Genomic DNA, 23,359 nt, shown 5'->3' with positions numbered 1-23,359 from the left:
AACTGTGATTGTTACAATAAATTTATGTTGCCATTGAGAGAAAGGGGGAATGTACGTTCTGGCTCACCGATTCCGACAGACCCTAAATATTAACGCAAAATAGGCTTCTGGACTAAACTTTTACTAAAATGAAACATGCGACAAAATCAAAAAAATACTGCATAAATCCATACAAAAAAAAAATACAGTAAAGTAAGGTTGTTTTAAACCAATGCCGGGTCTGTCGGAATCAGTAACCCAGAACGTACATTCCCCCTTTCTCTTATACAACATTCTTAAGCTCAATACGCTCTCTCATTTACAAACTTTACTTCATATGTTCTTTCACTGTTAGAATTATATCTGATACATGCAATGTGACTGTCTAAACGAATAGTTAACTCTTTACAAGTGATTCTATTTTTACTTTTTCTTCCCGTCCTATTTGAATCCCCTTTTTTAAAAACTGCTTTTTCAGATCTTCTATATCGAGTGGCTTGTTATATTCAGCTCGTGTTTTTGTTTGAATACTTGCTTTCTTACTTTTGTAGTCATCAAAGTCTGTTTGTATCTGTTTGAATTCTTCGTCAGAAACTTTTGAATCTTCAAGTGCTTTACTGATAGACAGTTTTAGGCTAGACAATTTTGATGATGCAAGAGTGGAAATAGATTCGTGTTTTTCAAGCTTTTTCACAATTTTTTTCATTATAGCTGATGCTATAAATGATAAACCACCAACTGCTGCTGCGACACCACCTAGGATTAGAGAAACTGGAGTCCCTACTCCGGTAGCTAACAGAATTGTTCCCGTTACACCTGCAGCTGATGCAAGGATAGTAGAACCAGTGCTGGCATTAGAAAGGCTGTTGTAAGTTGTTGAGTACTTACGTCTAGCGCGAGAATATTTTTCTAATTCATCTTCTAGTTGTTTTTGTATATTACTAATGTGTGCCAGTCTGAATTGTTGACTTTCTGCTGCACTTTCATCAATATTAGGATAAAGCTTCACACTGCTAGTCATCTTTTTAATGCAAAATATAAAATATTTATCTTAATTCTCACTGGCCAGTGTTTCTGCTAAGCTTTGAAGCTGTTCATTGCTTAACACCTTATCTGTATAGTAGAAAGCAATCAAATCAAGATAAGTAAGATTAATACTTCTTATTTCTGTTAAATTATTTATATCTGCGTTAACAACAACATTTTGGTTTGACGTCTGTTTCTTTATTGTGTTAGAATCCTTTTGAACAGCAATAAATACTCTGACTTCTTCAACATTTAATGGTCTCCAGTTGAGATTTATTCCTCTCATTAGAACAGTGTTTGTGGTTTCTTCCCTTTTCCTGACAACTATATCAAATATCATAGTTGCATTCTGCCCTATTGGAAGCTTGGGTATAAAATCGACAATGGTGTCAGCGTCCTTTTCAACACTTTGTTTTCTGTGAATGAGATAGTTGTTCTTATGGAAAGGTTTAACTGCAACTTCTCCCCTGCTGTTAAACGCAGGAACAAGGCTAACAATTAGTGGTTTAGCATTGATTGACTTACGGAATGTGTCGTCTTTTCCAACAAGAGTGTATGGACTCACAAATTCAAACTTCATTTCCCAGTCAATCTTTTTTATAACAGGACTAAGTACCCATTTTTTATTCTGATGTTTCCACATGTAGTATATGTCATCGACAATTGGATCAGGTACATTAACATCACGGATTTGACCTAGTTTGAGGAATCTTGGTTTCTTTTCATCGTCGATTTCCTTTCTCTTGTAATGACCAGTGTCTGTAAACTCGAATGCATACACTGCACCAACTTCAGCATTGCTCTCAAAGTCGATAGCGTCTGCTAAATCTTTCAACTCTATAGTTGAACATGCAACAGGATAAATTATTGTAGGTCCACTCGACATTTTAATACTCAATATTTTATGGAACTATTTCCAATGTAATGTTAAACAAACAATCAACTGGTTGTCCACTTTGATTTTTCAGATCAATGTGTAGGAATTCATGACACCCTTCCTCCAAGTCCTTGAACTGAAGTGTCTTAAATGTTGGCACGTGCATTTTACAAAAAGAGGCATCACTCGGTGGAAGAATCCTAAGCAGATCAGAACGCTGATCATTAAACAGATTATAGGATGTGTTAAGCTCTCTCATGTGAACAAACAGTACACTGTTAACATCCATGTCAATGGGACGTGTTCCCTTGTATAAATTTGTAATTCCAAGCATATCAAGGAGTTTGGTTGGAAACTCAAATGATCTGTTTACTTCTCTAGTTTTGGGCATAGTAAGAGTAGCAATGAGACTTGCATGATTTAAACTCGCTGTAATACCTACTGGAGCAAACAATTCTTTCTCTAAAGTGCAGAAGTCATAGTAACCATCTTCTACAGAATGTGTTTTACCATTAATTCTAACCCAGTTGTTAGCCTTTTTTTTACTGATATTATACCAAGTAACCTTGTACATAATTTCATGCAGTGCAACTTTCATTCCTCCATTTTGATTGTTGATAGGGTTTGCAAGTTTAACTGGCACACCAGTCTTCACATTTGTTAGTGTGATAAACATTTTTTATTCAACAACAAAAATGATTCAGTATAAATTCAACAAAGACGTTAAATACAAAACTGGACCATATTACAATCCAAAGACTATTTCTTTCCATGAGTTGGACTTTGCTGTAACAGAAACAGAATCCATTCGCGTTAAAGTGCCTGACCCATTCCATTCTTACCTAAATCCCCCAATCAAAAATGATAGTGTTCCAAAGATGTGGAACTCTCACCCAATTCAGTTCTATCAGAATCAGTTAAACTTTGCAATATTCTGTGCAACCACAGGATGTGGAGTGTCCTATGCAGACCACATGAATAATTCAAACTTACTGACAAAGTGTGTGTACACATTTCACGTTTACTATCAGTGCAGGAGAATCTTGTCTGAACTTCAGGCACCAATGCCGCATGAAAAGAGCTGGAACCCATTCAACAATAGGATAAACATGAAAGTGTATGAGCGTCTCTGCAATGAATTCAATATAGATTTTAAGACCGACTTTAGGCAAAAGCAAGACAAAAACCATGGCATGGGAACACTATATTTATGGGGTGTCCACAGGAGGTATAATTTTGATTACTGGCCAGGTCATACATCTTTTTCTTCAAATGTGCAGGTACAGTTAGGATCAATAGAACAAGAGCACCACAATGCATGGACTACTTTTATATTAGACACCGGCAAAGGTTTCACTGGATCAGGTGTTGAAAGGATCAATGAATCTATCCGAACATATGCGTGGTGCTTGCTAGGCTCGCAGGCACAGACACGATCAAACATAATGAGAACAAGCACAGGGTTTGATGCACAGAAACAGTTGTTATCAAATTTAGAAGATGTCATAAACTCTGCAGTTGATCTGCCTTCCAGCATCAAAAGGTATCAAGACTCTCTCCGTTATGCAAGATCAAAAGTTGACTTTGCTGTTGGTAACGGCCTTTACATGTTACCTTCTGATCTCCAGCTGCAGATTGGAACAATAACAAATTATAACAATGAAATCATTATTGCTAGCGACACCCAGCCGCTTGGAAAGGGTGAAGAACTGAATTCAGAAATCAGAACGATGTTACAGCCATATCACAATGAACAGAAACAAAGCGTGACAAGTGAAGATCACGCTGCAGGTGAAGATCATTCTGTCACTAGTGATGATCAAGCTGTTAGTATTAGTGATGATCATGAATCGCAGAAGACTGCTCTAGTAATTGGTGGAGTGGGTGTAGGCTTACTTTTGCTTTATTCTCGTTAGCAGAACACCTGCAATTAAAACTATTAGAGTCCAGAGATGTTCAGCCATGAAACCAACAACTTTACCTGCAAAAGATAACAGCCAGCTAACAATTGAACCAATGATTCCTGGAAGTGCACCCAAAGCTTTTGCTGCTAGTTTCTTTAATAGTTCTGCAATGTGTTTGAGTTGTTTCTTTACCCATCCCGGGTCAGATGGAGATGAAGGTGAAGGTGGAGGTGGAGGTGTGACAGTGCCACCTGTGAGTGCTAACACTAATGTGCTTATTGCAAATCCTAACGCAGTTAGTATACTAGCTATTGTGATTCCCTGCTCTCTGAAAAGCGTTCTAATTCTTTCAGCAAGAGTTGTGTCTTCGTAAAGGATTCTTTGAATTGTATTTTTTATTCTGCTGACCTGTGTTCTCAGTTGTTCTCTATTGTTACTTAGAACTTCTAACCTTATGGCTTTCTCCTCCTGCAAATCTTTTAAACGCTTAGAAATTCTGTTTTTTACTTCTTGTTCTAGGTTCAAATCATCAGCATCAGCAAGTTTTTGTTTCTCTTTGTTTATATCTTCATCCAGCTGACCTAGTTTTGACAGATTATTTGCTATTTCACCTCTGATGGTTTGTAGTGATTGATTAAGGGCTTCTATTTCTCTCATAGGTAATAGTTCATGTGGAGTCTTCAGTGAAGTTTCCTCAGAAAAAGAAGTCTCTATCTCTTGTATAAGTTGATCAGCCTCATCTGCAAGTTTATTAAGATCTTGCAATGGAACAGATTCTATTTGAGTAGCAGTTGGTAGTCCTAGTTCTGCTTGTTGAAGTAAGGAAACAACATGGGAAGATGATGACCGTGTGCTAGGCACAATATCTAATTGCCTAAGTCGATTAGCAGTAAGTTTTTGTTTTAGTGAAACTTTTGATAGAAACTTAGCAGGATTAGATTTATATGTAAGTTGGACTTTTTCTCCTTTATCGCTAGTTGTATATAAATGATTTGCTTCCATTTTGAACTGGTTTGGATCTAAAACATCAGGTTCTTCTCCTAAACTTTTGTAGAAATCTCTAACTTTACCTTCCAGAAGTTCATGTCGTGCCACCTCATAATGCAGTGAATGATGGTAGGGAACCAAAGGGATTGCTTCGCTCATGTCGTCCGCTGGCTCAAATAAATCTTCAAATCCACCTTCTGCCATTTGTAACTTATTTTTTATTTTGAAAATAAAAAAAGATGGCACAATCGTTCGGTTCTGTTCTTGATCCTTACAGAAGGCTGAAAGAACCTCTCGGGGTAAAAGGAATAAGGCAAACAGTTATAGTTACAAATAATCCTTCTACTATTGATCAGAATGAAATACTTACTGTTAGGTTTCCTAATCTAGGTAAGAACGATGTTATTGTACCAGGCACTGTAAGACTATCATTCAAATTAGAATTAGAATCTGGCTCAGATGAAAATAGGACTTTGGCTTATAATGTAGGAAGAGCAATTGTGAGGAAGATTACTGTCAAACTGGAAGGGCGGGAAGTGATGTCATTGAATAATGCAGATGTTTTTTTAGTTTATGCAGATAATTGGTTAACTGACAATGAAAAGAAAAACAGAGTGTTTCAAGGGATTCAGTCAGACAATGGGATAAAAGTTAGAATAGGAGCAGGAGATAAAGCTGACAACAAAAAAGATAACGCTGTCAATGTTGCTTTTGGAAACAAATTTTGTATTCCACTTGACTTTGAACTCATAAATTCACATCCTCCCTTCTATCAAGGAGCATTGCGTGACAGGCTGTCATACGACCTGACTTTCAATAGTTATGATCGTGTTATGCTTTCACAAGACCCGGAAGCAAAGTATAAGGTGTCTGGAATTTCTTTAGAGTTTGATGTTGTAAACCATCCTGAACTGGCTAGACTTATAGAAAATCAGTACAGTTCTAAGCTGCCTATCTATTATGAAAGAGTGTTGAATCACAGTACACTTTCAAAAAGCCAGGCTGATCCAATCTGGAACATTAACTTGAATACACCAGCTAGGTCAATGAAGGGAATACTTATGTTGTTTGAGGAACCAAAAGATTCATATGAAAGGCAAATAGAAAAGTTTTACAATCCACTAATCAATAGAGTATATTGCACAATTGAAGGGCAGCCAAACCAAATATTTGCATCTGGCATGCTGCCATACCAACACTATGATGAAGCAAGAAAGTACTTTACTGGAGGAAGATTGAAAGACCCAACATCTGATCTTGTGGCTAAAGATCTACATTTACACGGTGTTGGCGTAGAAGATTTCTTGACAAATAAATATGCGTTATGGCTGGATCTCAGAACAACTGACGACAACAAACTGCATGGAAGTGGAAGGCGAATTGAAAACGGATCAGAAGGAATCACAATACAAATTGAAAAGGAAGTAGGGAGTAGTAGTAAATCAGTTAAGATCTACGTGTTTGTTGTGTCAGATGCGCAGTTAAACATCTCTGAAAGCAGATTACAGGATATTGTTTATTGAACGTGTTAAAATGAAGTATCTAGATTTTCTTCCAAAAGATCCACACTGTTCTTTGATTTGTGGGGCAACAGGTTGCGGCAAAACAAGATATGTTTTGGATTTATTACAGACTGTTTACATAAATCACTTTGAACACATAGTCATATTCTGTCCAACTATAAAGCATAACAGAACATACAAGGAGAGAAAATTCATATGGTCTGATCAAAATATATTTATTGTAAATCCTTCTGATCGTCTAAATGTTTGCTTGGAGCATTATTTCGATCTTTTTCAGAACACACCAACACTGTTTATTATTGATGACTGTGCAGCAGAACGTGACATTGTTAGAAAGAAAAGTGCACTAGCAAAGCTTGCATTCAGTGGACGACATGCATTAATATCAGTTTGGATATTAACACAAAAATACAATGCAGTTCTGAAAGACTTTAGAGAGCAACTCAAAACAATAACATTGTTCTATTCAAAGGACCGTGACAGTTTTGAAGAGTGTCTTCGAGAAAATGATGTCATTGAAAACAAACAGGAGAGAGAAAGAATAAAGAATAATCTGAAATCTTCTAAGCACTCGAAACTGGTTTTAAAAACTGATCAACCAGTTCAGTATGTATGTTTGTAGAAATCCTTGCTAAGTTCTTGTCAAGTTCTTACTCAAGTTCTTGTCAAGTTCTTACTCAAGTTCTTGTCAAGTTCTTACTCAAGTTCTTGTCAAGTTTTTACTAAGTTCTTGTCAAGTTTTTACTCAAGTTCTTACTAAGTTCTTGTCAAGTTCTTGTTAAGTTCCTACCTAAGTTCTTACTCAAGTTCCTACCTAAGTTCTTACTCAAGTTTAATTACTAGATTTTAATTTTATTCTGCATCAAAATAAAATGAACTGTGATGAATTGCTGATGCAGACTGCTACAGATATTGAAATCTGTGACAGTAGGACTATACCTGATAAAAAAGAAAGATTGTATTCACTTGCTGTTTGTGGAAAAACAAAACACTACCTTGGGCAGCAGTTAACTGTGGAAGAAGTACAACATCTTTCCTCAGAAGATATAGAAAAGTATCATGGACGGTATGAATCAGTGCTTGGTTCTAAGATGGTTAGAAGTATTGGACAGACTGTTATAGGTTTGTACACAAAGATTTTTGGACATTTTACACCTCTCGACTCGGAGGAAGACTTAACACATGATCTAACTCATGACCCTGTTGTTTCCAAGTCCCTCGAATCTCTTGCCTGTGGCCTGTATTATCGATTTGGTGCTTTATTAGTACCATTTGTTGCTGGATTAATTACTTTCAAACACATTAATTTTCAGAATAAAAAAGATGACAGATCAGTTGAAGCAGACAGTGGAGCAGACGAAAATACCAGAAGTGAACACAGTGACAAAGAAACCTGGTAGAGTAGAAGCAGGAAAAAAACTAGCCGAATGGAACAGACAAAAAAAGTTAAATCAAAAGGCAAAGCAGAACATTATGTCTGAAGTTGAGCAGACACCAAACATTCCTGAAGTGACTAAGGTCACACAAACTGATCAAGAATTAAAATCTTCATTTCTATCATACAGAAAAGTAGCTGTAGCAGCTGTTGTTGGAGGAGGTGGATACTTGCTTTACAAACTTTGGCAAGGCAAATATAAAGTGTCAGAAAAACCAAAATCAGAAACACCAAAATCAGAAACACCAAAACCAACAAACAAAGCAGTACAAACAATAACAAAGCCCACAGTAGTACCTGCAGTGGATTCATTTCATATGGAATAATTTTAATATTTTAATTTTGATAACATAAAAATGAGTTCTGAAAAGACAATAGTTAATCTAGTTTATCACGCTGCAGTGATTGGAGGCTTGAGTGTAGGTTACACAATGCTGGGTAAAAGTCTCATCAGAATGAAACCAGCCGACTTGGGAAAGTTAGACTTCGAAGACGGTGCTAAACTAATTGGTGTTGTGACAGCTTCCTTTGCAACAAAAGACTTTTTGGTGAAGCAAGGAATTATTCCAGAAAATATAAACATGTAAGACAATAAAATGGCTAGCTTGGTTATGATGGTGGGAGGTGCGATTGTAAATGCGCTTGCATTTTCTGGCAGCAACTATTTGTTTTCTAAACTGCAAAATGGTGAAGAGAGGGAAAGGCACAACAAAGCCATGGAACAACTGGCGAAAGCACAGGATGAATACGAGAAGAAACGAATTGCGCAGTTAGACTTTATGAATGATAAACTCAGGCAGCAAGGACATGCAAACAAAACCTTTGCCAATGTTGATGCAGCCATTCAAGAATACTATCTTGTAACTGGAAAGAAAATGAAGACAAGTGCTCCTCCAAAACTGGGTGACTTTTATCAGCCTTCAGAAGAGCAGAAGGTGGGCGAGATTGTTTTCATTGTTATTGGTATGGCTGTTGTTTACTTTATTGCGCGTGCTGTCAAATCTTAATATTCTGTCATTTAAAAAACCATGAGTGATGCTTTGTTATCTAAAATATATTATTCCCCAAAAGGATACTGGAAAGGAAGAACTGCTATTGACAAGCTCAGTGACGCAGCAGGTGTTTCTCAAGATATAGCAAAGAAATGGTTGTCAAAGCAGGCAGTTTGGCAGATCTATTTACCTGCACCAAGAAAAATTACACGACCACACTTTGTTAACATTAAACCGAATGACACTCATCAAATAGACCTGCTGTATTTACCGCATGACACAGTCAGAAGGAAGAAATATAAGTATGCACTGACTGTAGTTGATGTTGCAACAAGATACAAAGATGCTGAACCGTTGACAGAGAAAAGTGCTATAGCTACAGCTGTTGCCCTGCAAGAAATTTACAGACGTGGACCACTAAAGTATCCCAGAATGATTCAGTGCGATGATGGTAAGGAGTTTAAAGGAGCTGTCAACCAGCTTCTGTTAAAACATCATGTTACAGTGAAGAGAGGTATTCCAGGAAACCACAGGTCACAGGCTATTGTTGAGAGCTTTAACAAACAGTTGGCAGAAAAACTGTTTTCATATCAGTACCATCAGGAATTTTTGGACACAGAAAGTAAATTGCGTAACACTGAATGGGTCAAAAGATTACCATCAGTACTTAGAGCAATGAATCTGGAGGTATTTAAAGCTACAGGGTTAAGACCAGTTGATGCAATCAAACAGAAAACAATACCTGTTGCTCCAAAGTCAACAACACCAGTGGCATTACTACCTTTCAATCAGAAAGTCAGATATTTATATGCACCCGGTGAAGCTGAGGGTGACAGCAGGAAGCGTGCAACGGATCCAATCTGGAGTATTGACATTCATGAAATCAAGAGAGTAGTAGAGACAAATCCACCTATATATTACTTGAGAGAACCAGCACCGCAAAGAGCCTTTGTAAAAGAGGAATTACAATTAGTTCCACGTGGTACAAATGTTAAATGATTTTGTATTTCAGATTTTATAGTGTTAACAAAAATGGAAGCAACTTCATTTTTTTAATTTATATTTTTATTTTGAGTTATAAAATCAAACTCACAGCGATGGAAGACTCTGTATTAGAATCTTTATCGACAGTATTTGACACCGTTGAATTACAAGTAACGGATCCTCAAAATGTGCAGTCCAGTGTGCAAGACGCCATTGAACAAATTCCAAACAATTTGTTGATTGAACCTCCAGTAAAAGTGCAGATAGTCAGTTTAATAAAATACAAAACAGTCAGTGATGAGGTGCTAGAAGTTCATGTTTCAACCAGACAACTAGCACTTAATTCTATGGCAGAATTGAATGGAAACTGGGCAGATGAAATGATGAAACGGTTTGAGCAAGCTGCAGAGGATGCAAAGATGAAAGGATCCGGATGGTCAGAAGGTGAAATTCTAAAAATAGAATTGAAGCTAAGTAAATTTGCCCCCATCAGAGGTAGAAGTTACATACCTTTACCTCCTGCTCTTGTCAAAAAACGTGCTGTGCTGAACATAAAGAATGATGATGACAAATGTTTTATGTGGTGTGTTCTGGCAAGACTGTACAGTGTAAAGAAAAATGCAGAAAGAGTGTCTAACTATCATGCATACAGAAATAAACTAAACTTTACTGGTATTGAATTTCCTGTCAGCATTACAAGCATTGACAAATTTGAACAGCAAAACAAACCCATCACCGTAAATGTTTACACGTGGGATGAGGAAGATGAACTGAAACCAGTCAGAATATCAAAGAACTCACCAACGATTGGTGATTGTGATACTAACCATGTTGACATGTTACTAATGACTGATGGTGTAAAATATCATTACACTTTGATTCGTACAATGAGTAGACTGATGGCGAGCACAAGCAATCACAATAGTAAACAAGACTTTTGTAGGCGATGTCTCTTGCGTATTCCATCAATTCATGCAGCACTTATACACAAGCAACATTGTAAGAGCGTTGATGATGCGGTTGTGAAGTTAACAACACCGCCGCCAGACAGCAAAGTGTATTTTAAGAATGTATGCAAACTACAGAAAAATCCTTATGTTGTTTATGCTGACTTTGAATCTATCATTGTGCCATATGAAGGACCTTTACCAAAAGACCTACCTAAAACAGTAACTCTAAGTAATCATCAAGTCTGTTCATATGCATTTATTGTTGTTAGTTCAGATGGTAAACATTCTAAACCGCAATTGTACAGAGGACCTAATGCAGCAAAGAACTTCTTACAGCAAATGAACCAAGTGCGAAATGACTGCTCCAAACAACTGAATCTTTCAGACATTGTTATGAAACCTGAAGACCAAGAACAGTTTAACTCTACCACACAGTGTTGGATATGCGAACAAAGTCTAACACCAAACACAGACAATCCAATAGTAAGAGATCATGATCATGTAAGTGGGCAGTTCCGAGGAGCAGCACACAGCAAATGTAATCTACAATTAAAGTTTGATCCTAAGACTTGGAAGCTTCCAATCTTCTTCCATAACTTGCGCGGTTATGATTCACATCTGATCATGCAGGCAGTAACTGATGAATACAAAGCAAGATGCATTGCGCAGTCTTCAGAAAAGTACATGGCCTTTACTCTGAATAGTTTATACTTCTACGATTCTGCTCAACATCTGATGGGAACACTTGAGTCTTTATCTTCATCACTAACTGCTTTCCCAATCACATGTAAGTACTTTGACAGTGACTTAGTTAGAAAGGGAGTCTATCCATATGAATACATGGATTCGTGGGAGAGGTTTGATGAAGATGAGTTACCGCCAAAGGATGCTTACTTCTCACGGCTGAAGGGTAAGGGTATAAGTGACGAAGACTATGAACACGCTAAGACTGCATGGAATAAATTAGGATGTAATACAATGGGTGATTATCATGATCAATATTTGTTGGCTGATGTTTGTTTACTTGCAGATATATTTGAGAATTACAGAAGAACATGTATGAAGCACTACAATCTAGATCCTTCACATTACATATCTGCACCAGGCATGAGCTGGGATGCATTTCTTAGATTTACAGGAGTAAAGATTGACTTGCTATCAGATCTACCTACACTTCAGATGATTGAAAATGGACTACGTGGAGGAATCAGTATGGCTTCACACAATTACTGCAAAGCCAACAACAAATACTTGGACGACTTTGATCCTATGAAACCTTCTAATTACATCATGTATCTAGATGCAAACAATTTGTATGGTTGGGCAATGTGTCAGACGCTTCCACTTCGGAACTTTAAGATCTATTCAGGACCATTTTCACAATGTGTTGTGATGACAATATTAAAAGCAGGCCCAGACAGTCGAAAGGGATGGATACTAGAAGTTGACTTAGACTATCCACTATCACTTCATGATCTACATAATGATTATCCTTTAGCGGCTGAGAGGTTAAAAGTAAACCCAAGAGAACCTCCAAAGCTGGTGCCCAATCTGTTTCACAAAAAGAAGTATGTGTGTCACTACAGACTGTTACAGTTTTACATTAGACATGGATTAATTTTGAAGGCTGTTCATCGTATAATTTTATTTGATCAAGAACAGTTTATGAAACCTTACATCATGAAAAACACAGAACTGAGAACCAAAGCCGCTGATGCATCAGAGAAAGACTTTTTTAAACTGATGAACAACAGTTGCTTTGGTAAGACAATGGAAAACCCACACAAGAGAAAGGATGTTAGACTTGTTACAAGAGAAAATGAGGCCATCAAGCTGACATCCAAACCACAGTATCAAGACTTTAAATACTTTCATGAACAGCTGTATGGTATCTTAATGAAAAAACTTGTAGTCAAGCTTGACAAACCAGTATTCATAGGCTTTACTGTGCTAGAGTTGTCAAAACTGTTGATGCTTGAGTTTTTGTATGATTATTTGAAACCAAGATATCCCAAATCGAGAGTACTTTACACAGACACAGATTCATTCTTACTTGACATTCCAGCGGATGACATTTACAAAGATCTAGAAGCTGAAAGTCCTGCAGTAAAAGGAAAAGATTCTTTTTATGACACTTGCGACTACCCTAAAGAATCACCATTGCACTCAAATGTTAACAAGAAGGTTATTGGAAAGATGAAAGATGAAATGAATGGGAAGATAATTAAGGAGTATGTTGGATTGCGTGCAAAGATGTACAGTGTTGCAAGTGAGAAAGGGGTGGTTAAAAAAGCAAAGGGTGTAAGCAAACAGGTTGTAAAGTCGAGCATATCGCATGATAACTACAAGGAAGCACTGTTTCAGAAGCGAGTGTTTCACCATGACAACCCTAAGATCAGTTCCGCGCTTCATCAGATCAACACAACTATTGTAAACAAGAAATCTTTAGATGCTAATGACACAAAGCGCGTTTATTCATCACCAGAATATTCTTATGCAATTGGGCACTGGAGAACAAACGCGGCTTCAAATAGTCTGAGTGTGTAATAAGAATTTTTGTCAATCGGGAAAACCCGCTATGACAGCTTTGTTTTGACTGCAGCGGGGAAAAGGACGTTGCTTGCGTTTGGGAAGTGTTTGTGAAAGGGGAGTACTAGGCTTTGTTGAGTTTCAAAGCAGCCACCAAGTACACTTGTCAAAGCTTGAATCAATAAACAAGTCATTTGAATAAGTTAACACTCGGCGGCCGCCCGAAGGCAGCCTAAAAAGTTTATTGTAGGGCGTTGAAGCAGGGTGAAGCAAAAACAATAACACAGCTGAAGCAGGGTGTTGAAGCAGGATGATTAAGAAGACAGCCAAAGCAGGGCAGGCGCAGCAAACCGTACATGCATGATCGTTACTATATTTAGAATCACGTCATTACTATTTTTGAAACCGTACATGCATGATCGTTACTATATTTAGAATCACGTCATTACTATTTTTGAAACCGTACATGCATGATCGTTACTATATTTAAACACTTGTCTAACAGTGCAGGCGCAGTGTGATACTTCTGTTGTTGCGCACAAACAAGCACTGTAAGTCTAAGACTGGGACTGTTGGAGCTCTGATGTGACAGGAATATGCGGCGTTTCTGACCAGTACTCTCTGTACTCTTCGATCTGGAGCATCTCTTCGATTTGTTTAAGTTTGCCCATGATAAAACTGATTGGCAAACCAACAGTGGTAAATCGCGGAAATGCATAAAGCGATCTAGCAACGGCGCGTAGTCTACGCGCATGAACATCGGAATAGCCAGTTTTTGCTTTCAACCAGTCAGCCCACGTTTCTTTCATTCTCCCTTCTTTTCTTTGCTTCTCCTGCCATTGTTTGCACATAATCAAAAACTGTCCAAACTGAATGTAAATTAAGATTTGTTGTGCGTCCTGTCTTTTGAGATTTCTCATCCCTTTTTGCAGTCTTTCCACAATATCTTTTTCATTTTCTGCTTGAGCAAAATAAGCATTTGTGAAAGCTTCTGTGGATATAGCATGGCTAACATCTGCTTGGTTTGAAACGAGATAGTGATGTAAATCACTTGGCGTTGTTGGTTCTACTCTCTTTTTCTTTCCGTCTTTTTCTTTGAACAAATCTTCTATCTTCCTTTTTGGTTTTTTGGGCAGTCTCATTAATCCTTCTGTTTTAGCCTTAACTGCTATTAAGGCCATCTGCTCAAAATATTTTCTATTCTCTTCTAGTACATGCTGTTCTTCTTCTGTCCAAAATTCTGATGGTGTTGGCGCTGGTAGTGGGACATTACAAGCTTGTTCCATGTCAGGTAGAATTAAAGTTGTTGACCGCCTAGAATAATCTAACAATTCTTGATGAACATTTTGCGATTCAAGAAGCTCTTTCTCTAATTCTGCGACATTCACCTTGTTAAATTAAGCACTTTTTTCACTGAAACACATACACGTCCTCACAGAACAGCACCGCAATACGAAATGGCGAGACAAGTCTGCCTGGTTGCTAACAACACAAACTAGATCGGGTTGTTATCAACACACTGGTGGGCGGAAGTGACGTAACTGTTGCCAACACATGATTTAATCTTGTCTTGCCATTGGAGGAATATAGAAGACAGGCTTGCTGTTTGTTTTTACCAGATCAATACGGTAGTTATGGCTTGCCGACGAAGGGCAGATTGGATCGAAACACACGCTGGCTGCAACTAGTTAATATTTCAATGGAAACTAAATTTAGCGTTGCACAGAGAGAAAGGGGGAATGTACGTTCTGGGTTACTGATTCCGACAGACCCGGCATTGGTTCAAAACAACCTTACTTTACTGTATTTTTTTTGTATGGATTTATGCAGTATTTTTCTGATTTTGTCGCATGTTTCATTTTAGTAAAAGTTTAGTCCAGAAGCCTATTTTGCGTTAATATTTAGGGTCTGTCGGAATCGGTGAGCCAGAACGTACATTCCCCCTTTCTCTCTCCATTGTCATGCAGTTTTTCTAGCAATATCCTCATGTTGCGTTCATCATCACACTGGCTGAACCTCAAATATGCTAGCTTGTTTATTTTTTGTGTGCAACATCACTTCCTCGTGGCGAACTAGGAGCTATATATGTATATAAATATAAATATAAATCCTTGTATCATTGTATGCATTTTGTTCCTGTCAAGCATTTTTATTTTTTTTATTTTTAATGTGACATTTGAATTAAAACAGTGATTTTTCTTCTGCTTTTGCTGTAGGCAGATGAGATTGAGGCTCTCTCTGCAATATATGGTGATGAGTGGTGTGCCGTTGATGAGGAATCTCGCATCTTCTGCATCCGTATTTCCGACAACACAGACAGCCCAAACTGGACTCTGAGCCTTCAGGTCTTTATACTGCGGGGGGTGTGTGTGTGTGTGTGTGTGTGTGTGTGTGTGTGTGTGTGTGTGTGTGTGTGTGTGTGTGGATGAGTGAATAATAAGAATAAGAATACTTTATTATCTCATAGAAAAATTCAGGCATGGTACATAACAATAATACAAACAGGACATTGTTTTTACATAAGACATATAGCACTATATAACAGGGCAGGTTATAAACACACCTCCGACATACCTCTCTGGCCATTCCTTGCATTGTGCTTACGCATTCAGTCATGAACACATCCATGTGTGTGTGTGTGTGTGGTGTACTCACTGTGTGTGTGTGTCTGTGTGTGTGTGACGGTGTGTGTAGTTGTCTTCATCTATTTTGGGTGGAAATGGAATGTGGTTTGAAGAGATGTTTGACACAGAATGGATTCTATTCCCCTTTACCCAAACCTTTCCAAACTTTTTAGCCATAATTCAGCGGCTGGAAACACAAAAGAAACCATTGCTTTTAAGGTGTATGTGTTTGTGAGGTGTTTTCCTTTGCTACTGCTAGTTTGTTTTACCCAACCTTCTTCATGTCTTTTCTCATGAGCTCTCAAGCACACACACACATGTATGCAAACACACTCACGCACACACTTACACACACACACACACACACACACACACACACACACACACACACACACACACACTGCATGCATTGGAAATTAAAGGGACACATCCATATCAGATACATGTATTATTATATATATATATGTAGTCGTTATCAAAGATGTATAAGTGATGATTCAGATCATGGAGTTATGATAACATTAGACCCCACCCCCCTTTTTTTTAACTTGACAAATCTGAAAAAGCAAGGTGTTAAAATGGGGTAAGTCTTAATTAAAAAAAGGTTTCCACTGTATATAACTGTAAAATAGTTGGACTTGGTGAGCGACCGTCGTGACGAGCGGTCACGTTTTTGCGCTGCTCTCTACGCCCCGAGTTTTGTTGTACACCAGCTTCGCTCTCTTTCATGTGTGTGCTTGGATTACTGAAACTTCGCTGGACTAGGACTGGGACTGACCTGCTGTGGTGAATGTTATTGTTCCTTGGTGTCGCTAGTTTGCCTATTAGCTTCTCCTTCACTATGATGTTGTAGTTATTCGCTATTCCTTTGTGTCTTTCTCTACCTACGTGACCGTGTATTCGTTGTTGCTTTTTTGGGTCTTTTTTCTGCTTTGTTGTTGTTGTTTTTTTTACATACCTCTGTGAAATTATGTCCACCCAAGAACCTGTACTACCTGTCTTCATCAGAAACAATGATATTGCTCGCACAGCTCTGAACCCCGCGACAGTCCTTGAGGTCTGTCTGGCTGCTGAACGTATCTCTGGTCGAGGCTCGATTATAGGGGCTCAGGACATCAGGGGTCTATGGAGAATTTACCCTGCCAACCGCGACTCCAGGAACACTTTGCTCATCCAAGGAATCGCCCTGCGTGGTATGACCATCAAAGTGTGTGCAACCAACCCTTATACCCTTCGGGACAACGCGGGGGAGGAGACTCCGTCTACCAAAGTTTGGATCGACGATATTCCGATCTCCGTTGCTGACTCTGAGATCGAATTCTCCCTTGTGAAACTGGGATGCGAACTTCGATCGGCAGTTAAGATGGAAAGAGCTAGGGACGCTGACAACAAACTAACTCGATTCCTGACGGGACGTCGGTTTGTTTTCATCACCACCCCCACAACCCCTCTAGAAAAAACAATGAAGGTGGGAGGCTTCTTCACAGCAAAAGTTTACCACAGAGAACAGAAACTCGTAAAGAAAAAAGTCATTTGCTCAAAGTGCCTCAATGAGGGGCACCACGTTTCACAGTGCGACAGAGAGGTAGTCTGCCGTGACTGTCTCAAACCTGGCCATAAACGCGGCGACAACGCTTGCAGCGCACGTGCCAGCGAAACGGAAGGTGACAGTGACACTGAAATTGAACCAAATCAGTCCGGCGAGCTGACCACTGCACCAAACGAGACGCGTGCAGCACGCAGTGACAATGCGCAGGCAGCGAACCCGGCCGCCAAACTCACCAGTGAAAAGGACAGGGAGGAGGAAGGGGGGGAGACACGCACGCCTCGTCCTTCGGTCCGCCAAACTGCTATTCACTCTCACTACACTAGTGACTCGCGAAGCCGGTCCGAGTCGTCCAAGCGCCGGCGATCGAGCCAGGAAGAGGGTGGAAAGAGTGGGGGGAAAATACTCGAGAAACTCGAAAAGAAACCGCGCCACGAACGCAACTCCTTAACAGCCCATGACAGCGCTAACAACCCATCTAATACACAGGAATAGGACGACCTGTCCAAGTTTCTCAACCCTTACGACCTGGCCCGGACTATGGACTTTCCCGATTGTCTTACGATTCAAGTGTTTACACTCGTTGTATTTATTGACCTTGTACCCTCTTTCCTATGGATACGTTAAACATTTTATCACTTAATGTGCGTGGATTACGAAATGCAACAAAACGCAAAAGTCTTTTTCGACATTTCAAGGAAAAAAAATACGACATTATATGTATTCAAGAATCGTATGTTACCAAAGGTGTGGTGGAGTTATGGAAAAAAGAATGGGGAGGAGATTTGATTTTTTCAGAAAGTACTGCACACAGTAAAGGTCAGATTATATTAATTAGAAAGCAGTTTTCGTTCGCATGGAAGACCTTTACATTAAACGATAGGGTTATTGCAATAAGAATATCCATTGAGAATAGAGATGTATGTGTGTTTAATATATACGCACCCAGTGTAACAAAAGAGATCAAGGAATTTTTACATGATTTAGCTGTCAAAGTCAAAGAATGTGATTGTGAAAGGAAAATAGTCTGTGGAGATTTTAATGCCGTGTTGAATAATGAACTTGATATTATCAGTGGCCAAAAACACCAAGAGAGTTTGGTAAAAGCCTTTAACTCTTTTATAAATGATTGTGCTTTGAATGATATGTGGCGGATTTGCAACCCACAAGAAAAAGAATACACATGGTCAAAGGGAGGGGGTACATTTATTGCACGGCGACTGGATTACATGTTATTAAATGATAACGTAATTGACGAAGTGCTTGAATGCAATATGCAGGGGTGTTTATTTACAACTAAAATGTACTGATACATGCAGAGGTCCAGGGTACTGGAAATTTAACAACTCTCTATTAAAACAACAGGCATACGTTGATATTATGAATCAGACCATTGATAATTTTCTCTCTGAGCAGCCGACACAGCATGCGGGATTGAATTGGGAGTTACTAAAACTGGAAATTAAGGACATCTCTATGCAATACAGCAAGAAAAATGCCGTAAAAAAGAGAACAGACAAGATAACACTGCAACATGATTTAAATGTATGCGAATCACATTTAGCCAAAAACCCAGATGATAAAAACGCTATTTTTCGACGAGAAAAGTTAAAATTGAATTTGGAACTTATTGAAAAAACAGAATTGCACAGTGCCCAGACAAGATCACGAGTAAAATGGATCGAAGAAGGAGAAACAAATACAAAGTATTTTCTTAACTTAGAAAAATCACGTGCACATTCTAAATTAATGCCAAGATTAGAACTGGAGAATGGTGAAGTCATTACAGATCAATTTGATATACTGGAAGCTCAGAGAGAGTATTTTCAAACTCTTTATTCACGAAAATTACCTGATGAAAATTTAGACAATAATATTACATCCTTTTTGCAAGATTGCGATGTTCCTCAGTTAAGTGATGAGGAGAAGGCAAAGTGTGAAGGAAATGTAACGGTTGAAGAGGCATCATCGGCACTTAAATTGATGAAAAATGGTTCCTCACCAGGCATGGACGGCCTTACCACAGAATTTATTAAGTTTTTTTGGTCAAAGTTAAGAATTCTTATTGTTGATTCATTTAACAAATCATTTGAGAATGGAAGTCTGTCCTTCACCCAAGCATCGGCGGTTATTACCCTGATCCACAAAGGGAAAGACTTATCAAAACACAGTTTATCAAACTGGAGACCAATTTCTTTGACAAATACAGACTATAAGATTTTAGCTAAATGTTTAGCAAATAGGCTAAGCCCAGTTATTCAAAACATAGTACACGAAGATCAAGTTGGTTTTATTAAAGGTAGAAACGTCTCTCATACGCTGAGAACAATAGATGATGTTATTGAACACTTTAGATTACAAGAAAAACCTGGTTTGGTACTTGCTTTAGATTTCAAAAAAGCATTTGACAGTATATCGAAAGAGTTTATGTTATATGCCTTTAAGAGATACGGATTTGGAACAGATTTTTTACGTTGGGTAGAAGTATTGTTCAGTAGCACAAGAAGCTGCATTGGATACAACGGTTGGCTCTCAAGTGATTTTGAAGTCAGCTGTGGGGTGCGACAAGGTTGTCCTTTCTCACCACTGGCTTTTGTTATTGGAATTGAGCTGCTTGCAACCCGATTTCGAAAAGGTTTTGAAGTAAAAGGTTTGGAAATTGAAACTGACGATTCAGAAGAAGTGCATATGTTTAAAAAGATTTTGAAGGCACTTCTGTATGCCGATGATGTTACCATGTTTCTGCGTGATAAAGATGACATTAAAGTTGTTTTGGGGATATTAGACGAGTTTACAATTATATCCGGTTTGAAGATAAATAGAGTAAAATCAGAAGCAATGTGGATTGGATCAAAACGGAATAGCAACGAGGGAGGATACGGATTAAGATGGGTTAAACAAATGAAGATTCTGGGAATATATTTTTGCAATACATCCAGTGCCTCCCTCGTGGATGAAAACTGGACACAACGAATTAAGAGTATTAAGCAGGTGATTTTAAACTGGGAAAAACGGAATCTTGGCATATTTGGTAAAATGTGCGTAATAAAAAGTTTTTTGATTTCTCAGCTCGTTTATGTTATGCAGGCAATATGCATCCCTGAACCTGTGTTGAAAGAAATTAATACGTTATTGTTTCGTTTTCTTTGGAGGAAAATTAATTGTAACAAGAAAGCGTTTGAGAAAGTGAAGAGAAGTGTTATGTGCAGTGGAATAGGAACAGGAGGAATCCAAATGATTGATATGCAAATATTGCAAGAATCTATTCTGTGCGGCTGGCTTGCTCAGCTCTCGAATATGAATAACAATAGTACATGGACTTGGATTCCTAGATTATATTTCCGTAATTTTGGAACAGATTTATCATGTTTTAATTCAATTATTGGTCCTAAAAAGTTTAAAGGGTTAGATAGTCTTCAGTCCTCCTTCTGGAGCAAAGTACTGCGAGTCTGGTTGGAACATAATACACTGCACTCTTCGTCATCTCTGAAGATGGCATGCATATGGAATAATGTCGATATAAAATATCAAAATAATGTAATTTATTTTGACAACTGGGCAAAAAAAGGAATAACACATGTCAATGACCTCTTAGAAAACAATTCCATTTTGTCATTTCAAAATGTACAGAACCTAATTGGTACTTCACCAGAACTCTATTTACAGTACATTGTTGTTCACTCGGCGTTGTCTCGTTATTTAAAGAACAATACGGATTATGTATATGCTGTCACTGAAGAATTCTCGAAATTGTATTTTAATGATAAAGTGATGTTAAAAGCTAGAGATTTTCGAAATTTTATGACAGATATGAAATATAGTCCACCCTGCTGTGTTCGATTTTGGCTGAACAAACTTGGTATTAGTATTGAAGAAAAAGTTTGGCTTAATGCAAAAGAAACAACAACAGAAACCAGACTAAAAGAATTACAGTGGAAGATATTACACAATATATACCCAACCAATATTCTCCTCTTAAAAATGGGACTCGCAAATAATGATAAATGTCCATACTGTATTGAACAAGTTGATTACATTGAACATTTCTTTTTCTATTGCAGTAAAATTCACCATTTGTGGAAGCATGTTGAAACATTGTTCTACAATCGATATAACATAGCAATTATTCTACAAGCAACAGATGTGCTGATTTATGTGCGAGATAAGAATGGTTTGACACATGAAATGTTTAAGTATCTTACCCATTTAATCTTGATTGGAAAAATGTGTATAAGTAAATTTAGATATGGGACACCCCTTGAAATATTATTTATTTTTCAAAGGGACTTAACCCTCAGGGGCCTGGTATAAGTTGAGTGTTAAAAAAGATTTGGTGTACTGGAAACTGAGCTGAACATTAGGAATAAATTTATGTTATGATTATTTTTATTTATTTATTTATTTGAACATATTAGTTTACTGATAAGGTTTATTGATTTAAAAATTGTACACATTTGAAAAGAAAAGACCTATGAAGAAGGTTTGCTCCAAGCCACAACAAAAAAAAAAAAAAAAAAAAAAAAAAAAAAAAGATATAATAAAAAGGCAAAAAAATAATTGTAGTAGCAAACCTGCATGCAACTGAGGTTAAAAAAAAAAGAAAAAAAAAGAAAAAGAAAAAAAAACAAAAAAAACAACAAAAAAAACCTGTAAAATAGTTTACAACAGTAAATGCTCTGATGACAGAAATGGTTTTGAACTGTCTGGTGGGTGTACACATGTAAATAGGCCCAGTGAAATTGAACACTTTATCTGTACATATTTATTATGATATAATATGCGTGTGGAAGGAGTGTGAAGTTTGGATGCATACACCATAACAAAATCCTGTGCTTTGCATTTGGTAAATAAACTGTTTGACTTTGACTTTGCTGAGATTTAAGGATTTATGTCATCTTACTTTGAATTCTTTTTTTTCTATTTTTTTTTTATAGATTCATTTACCTGAAGATTATCCTCTGCAAGCGCCACCAATGTTCCAAATCAAGTGAGTACATTATAAAAAAACACACAAAAAAAACACACATCCTATTTGGTATCCTTTGTCTCATGTTAAAGGGATTTCATGTAATAGCTCTTACTCTTTGACAGTAGACACTTTGTTGTGCAGGGAATTGCATGAATCCTTGTGCTTAGATACCATTTTCTAACTTAAATTTTAACGAATATTATGAATTATTAAATAAAATCAAGATTTGGTCAAAATTTCCTATCCGTCAAATTGTAAATAAGAGACAACATGAAAGTTTGTAAGTAAGTTTGCAGTTATGAATTGTAGGCAAATCTGATCTACCAAATCAGAGCTTCATTTTTAGAATAATCCGTTATATTGTTTTTCAGTGCCCCATGGTTGCGTGGAGCTGAACGCGCACATCTGGAAGACCGCCTTTCAGAGATTTACTGGTATGTTCTTTGAATGCTACATTGTTCAAAGATTACTGGAACAGATATGGTATCTTCTTTTATGTTGTAATTTTTATTTAAGCTGTGTCAGTTTATCATTCTCCCATCACATAGATTGAAATGTGTGATTGCAGTTGCAGACAAATGAACTATTACAGTCCCTTTGTGCATATTTGTTAAGCTAGTGATATAGAAACAAAAAGTAAGATGCATGTGGTTAATTGTGCTGTTTTGGTGATTTCAGTGAAAACCTTGGAGAAGATCTGATTTACCTTTGGGTTGAGGCAATACGAGAACACTTGCAAAACAAGGCTGGACACAGCTCAGGTGGTACGTTAACTTGCTTCAGGGGATTTAGTGTGTGTTCATATGTGTGCGTGCGTGCGTGCATGTCTGTATGTGTGTGCATGAGCCCATTTCCCTGCCTGTGTGCATTCCACACTCTCTGTACCTGCTTACATTCTTCTGTGTCTGTATACGCATGTTTTAAATATGTGTGCCAAGCCTGAATTTATTTTTTTTAATTTTGGGGGTGGGGGCAGTTATCAGTACCGTGCTCATTGCTCTTTCTCATAATTATAAGACCTTTATTTTTGGGGT

General features: G+C 37.7%; 1 protein-coding gene across 1 annotated transcript in view; it reads left to right on the top strand.

Moving 5' to 3' along the window:
- LOC138950465 (protein IMPACT-B-like) overlaps positions 1–23,359 on the top strand; it is a 35,021-nt gene that overhangs the window by 6,108 nt on the left and 5,554 nt on the right. Inside the window, exons 8-11 of the mRNA XM_070322198.1 lie at positions 15,403–15,531; positions 22,291–22,343; positions 22,697–22,759; positions 23,004–23,089. Coding sequence (XP_070178299.1) covers positions 15,403–15,531; positions 22,291–22,343; positions 22,697–22,759; positions 23,004–23,089 — 331 coding nt within the window. The remainder of the gene's footprint in view (positions 1–15,402; positions 15,532–22,290; positions 22,344–22,696; positions 22,760–23,003; positions 23,090–23,359) is intronic.

Source organism: Littorina saxatilis, linkage group LG1, assembly GCF_037325665.1.
Source record: "Littorina saxatilis isolate snail1 linkage group LG1, US_GU_Lsax_2.0, whole genome shotgun sequence".
Classification (NCBI taxonomy): domain Eukaryota; kingdom Metazoa; phylum Mollusca; class Gastropoda; order Littorinimorpha; family Littorinidae; genus Littorina; species Littorina saxatilis.
The sequence above is the reverse complement of the archived record's forward strand: the minus strand, read 5'-3'. Positions and strand labels throughout refer to the sequence as shown.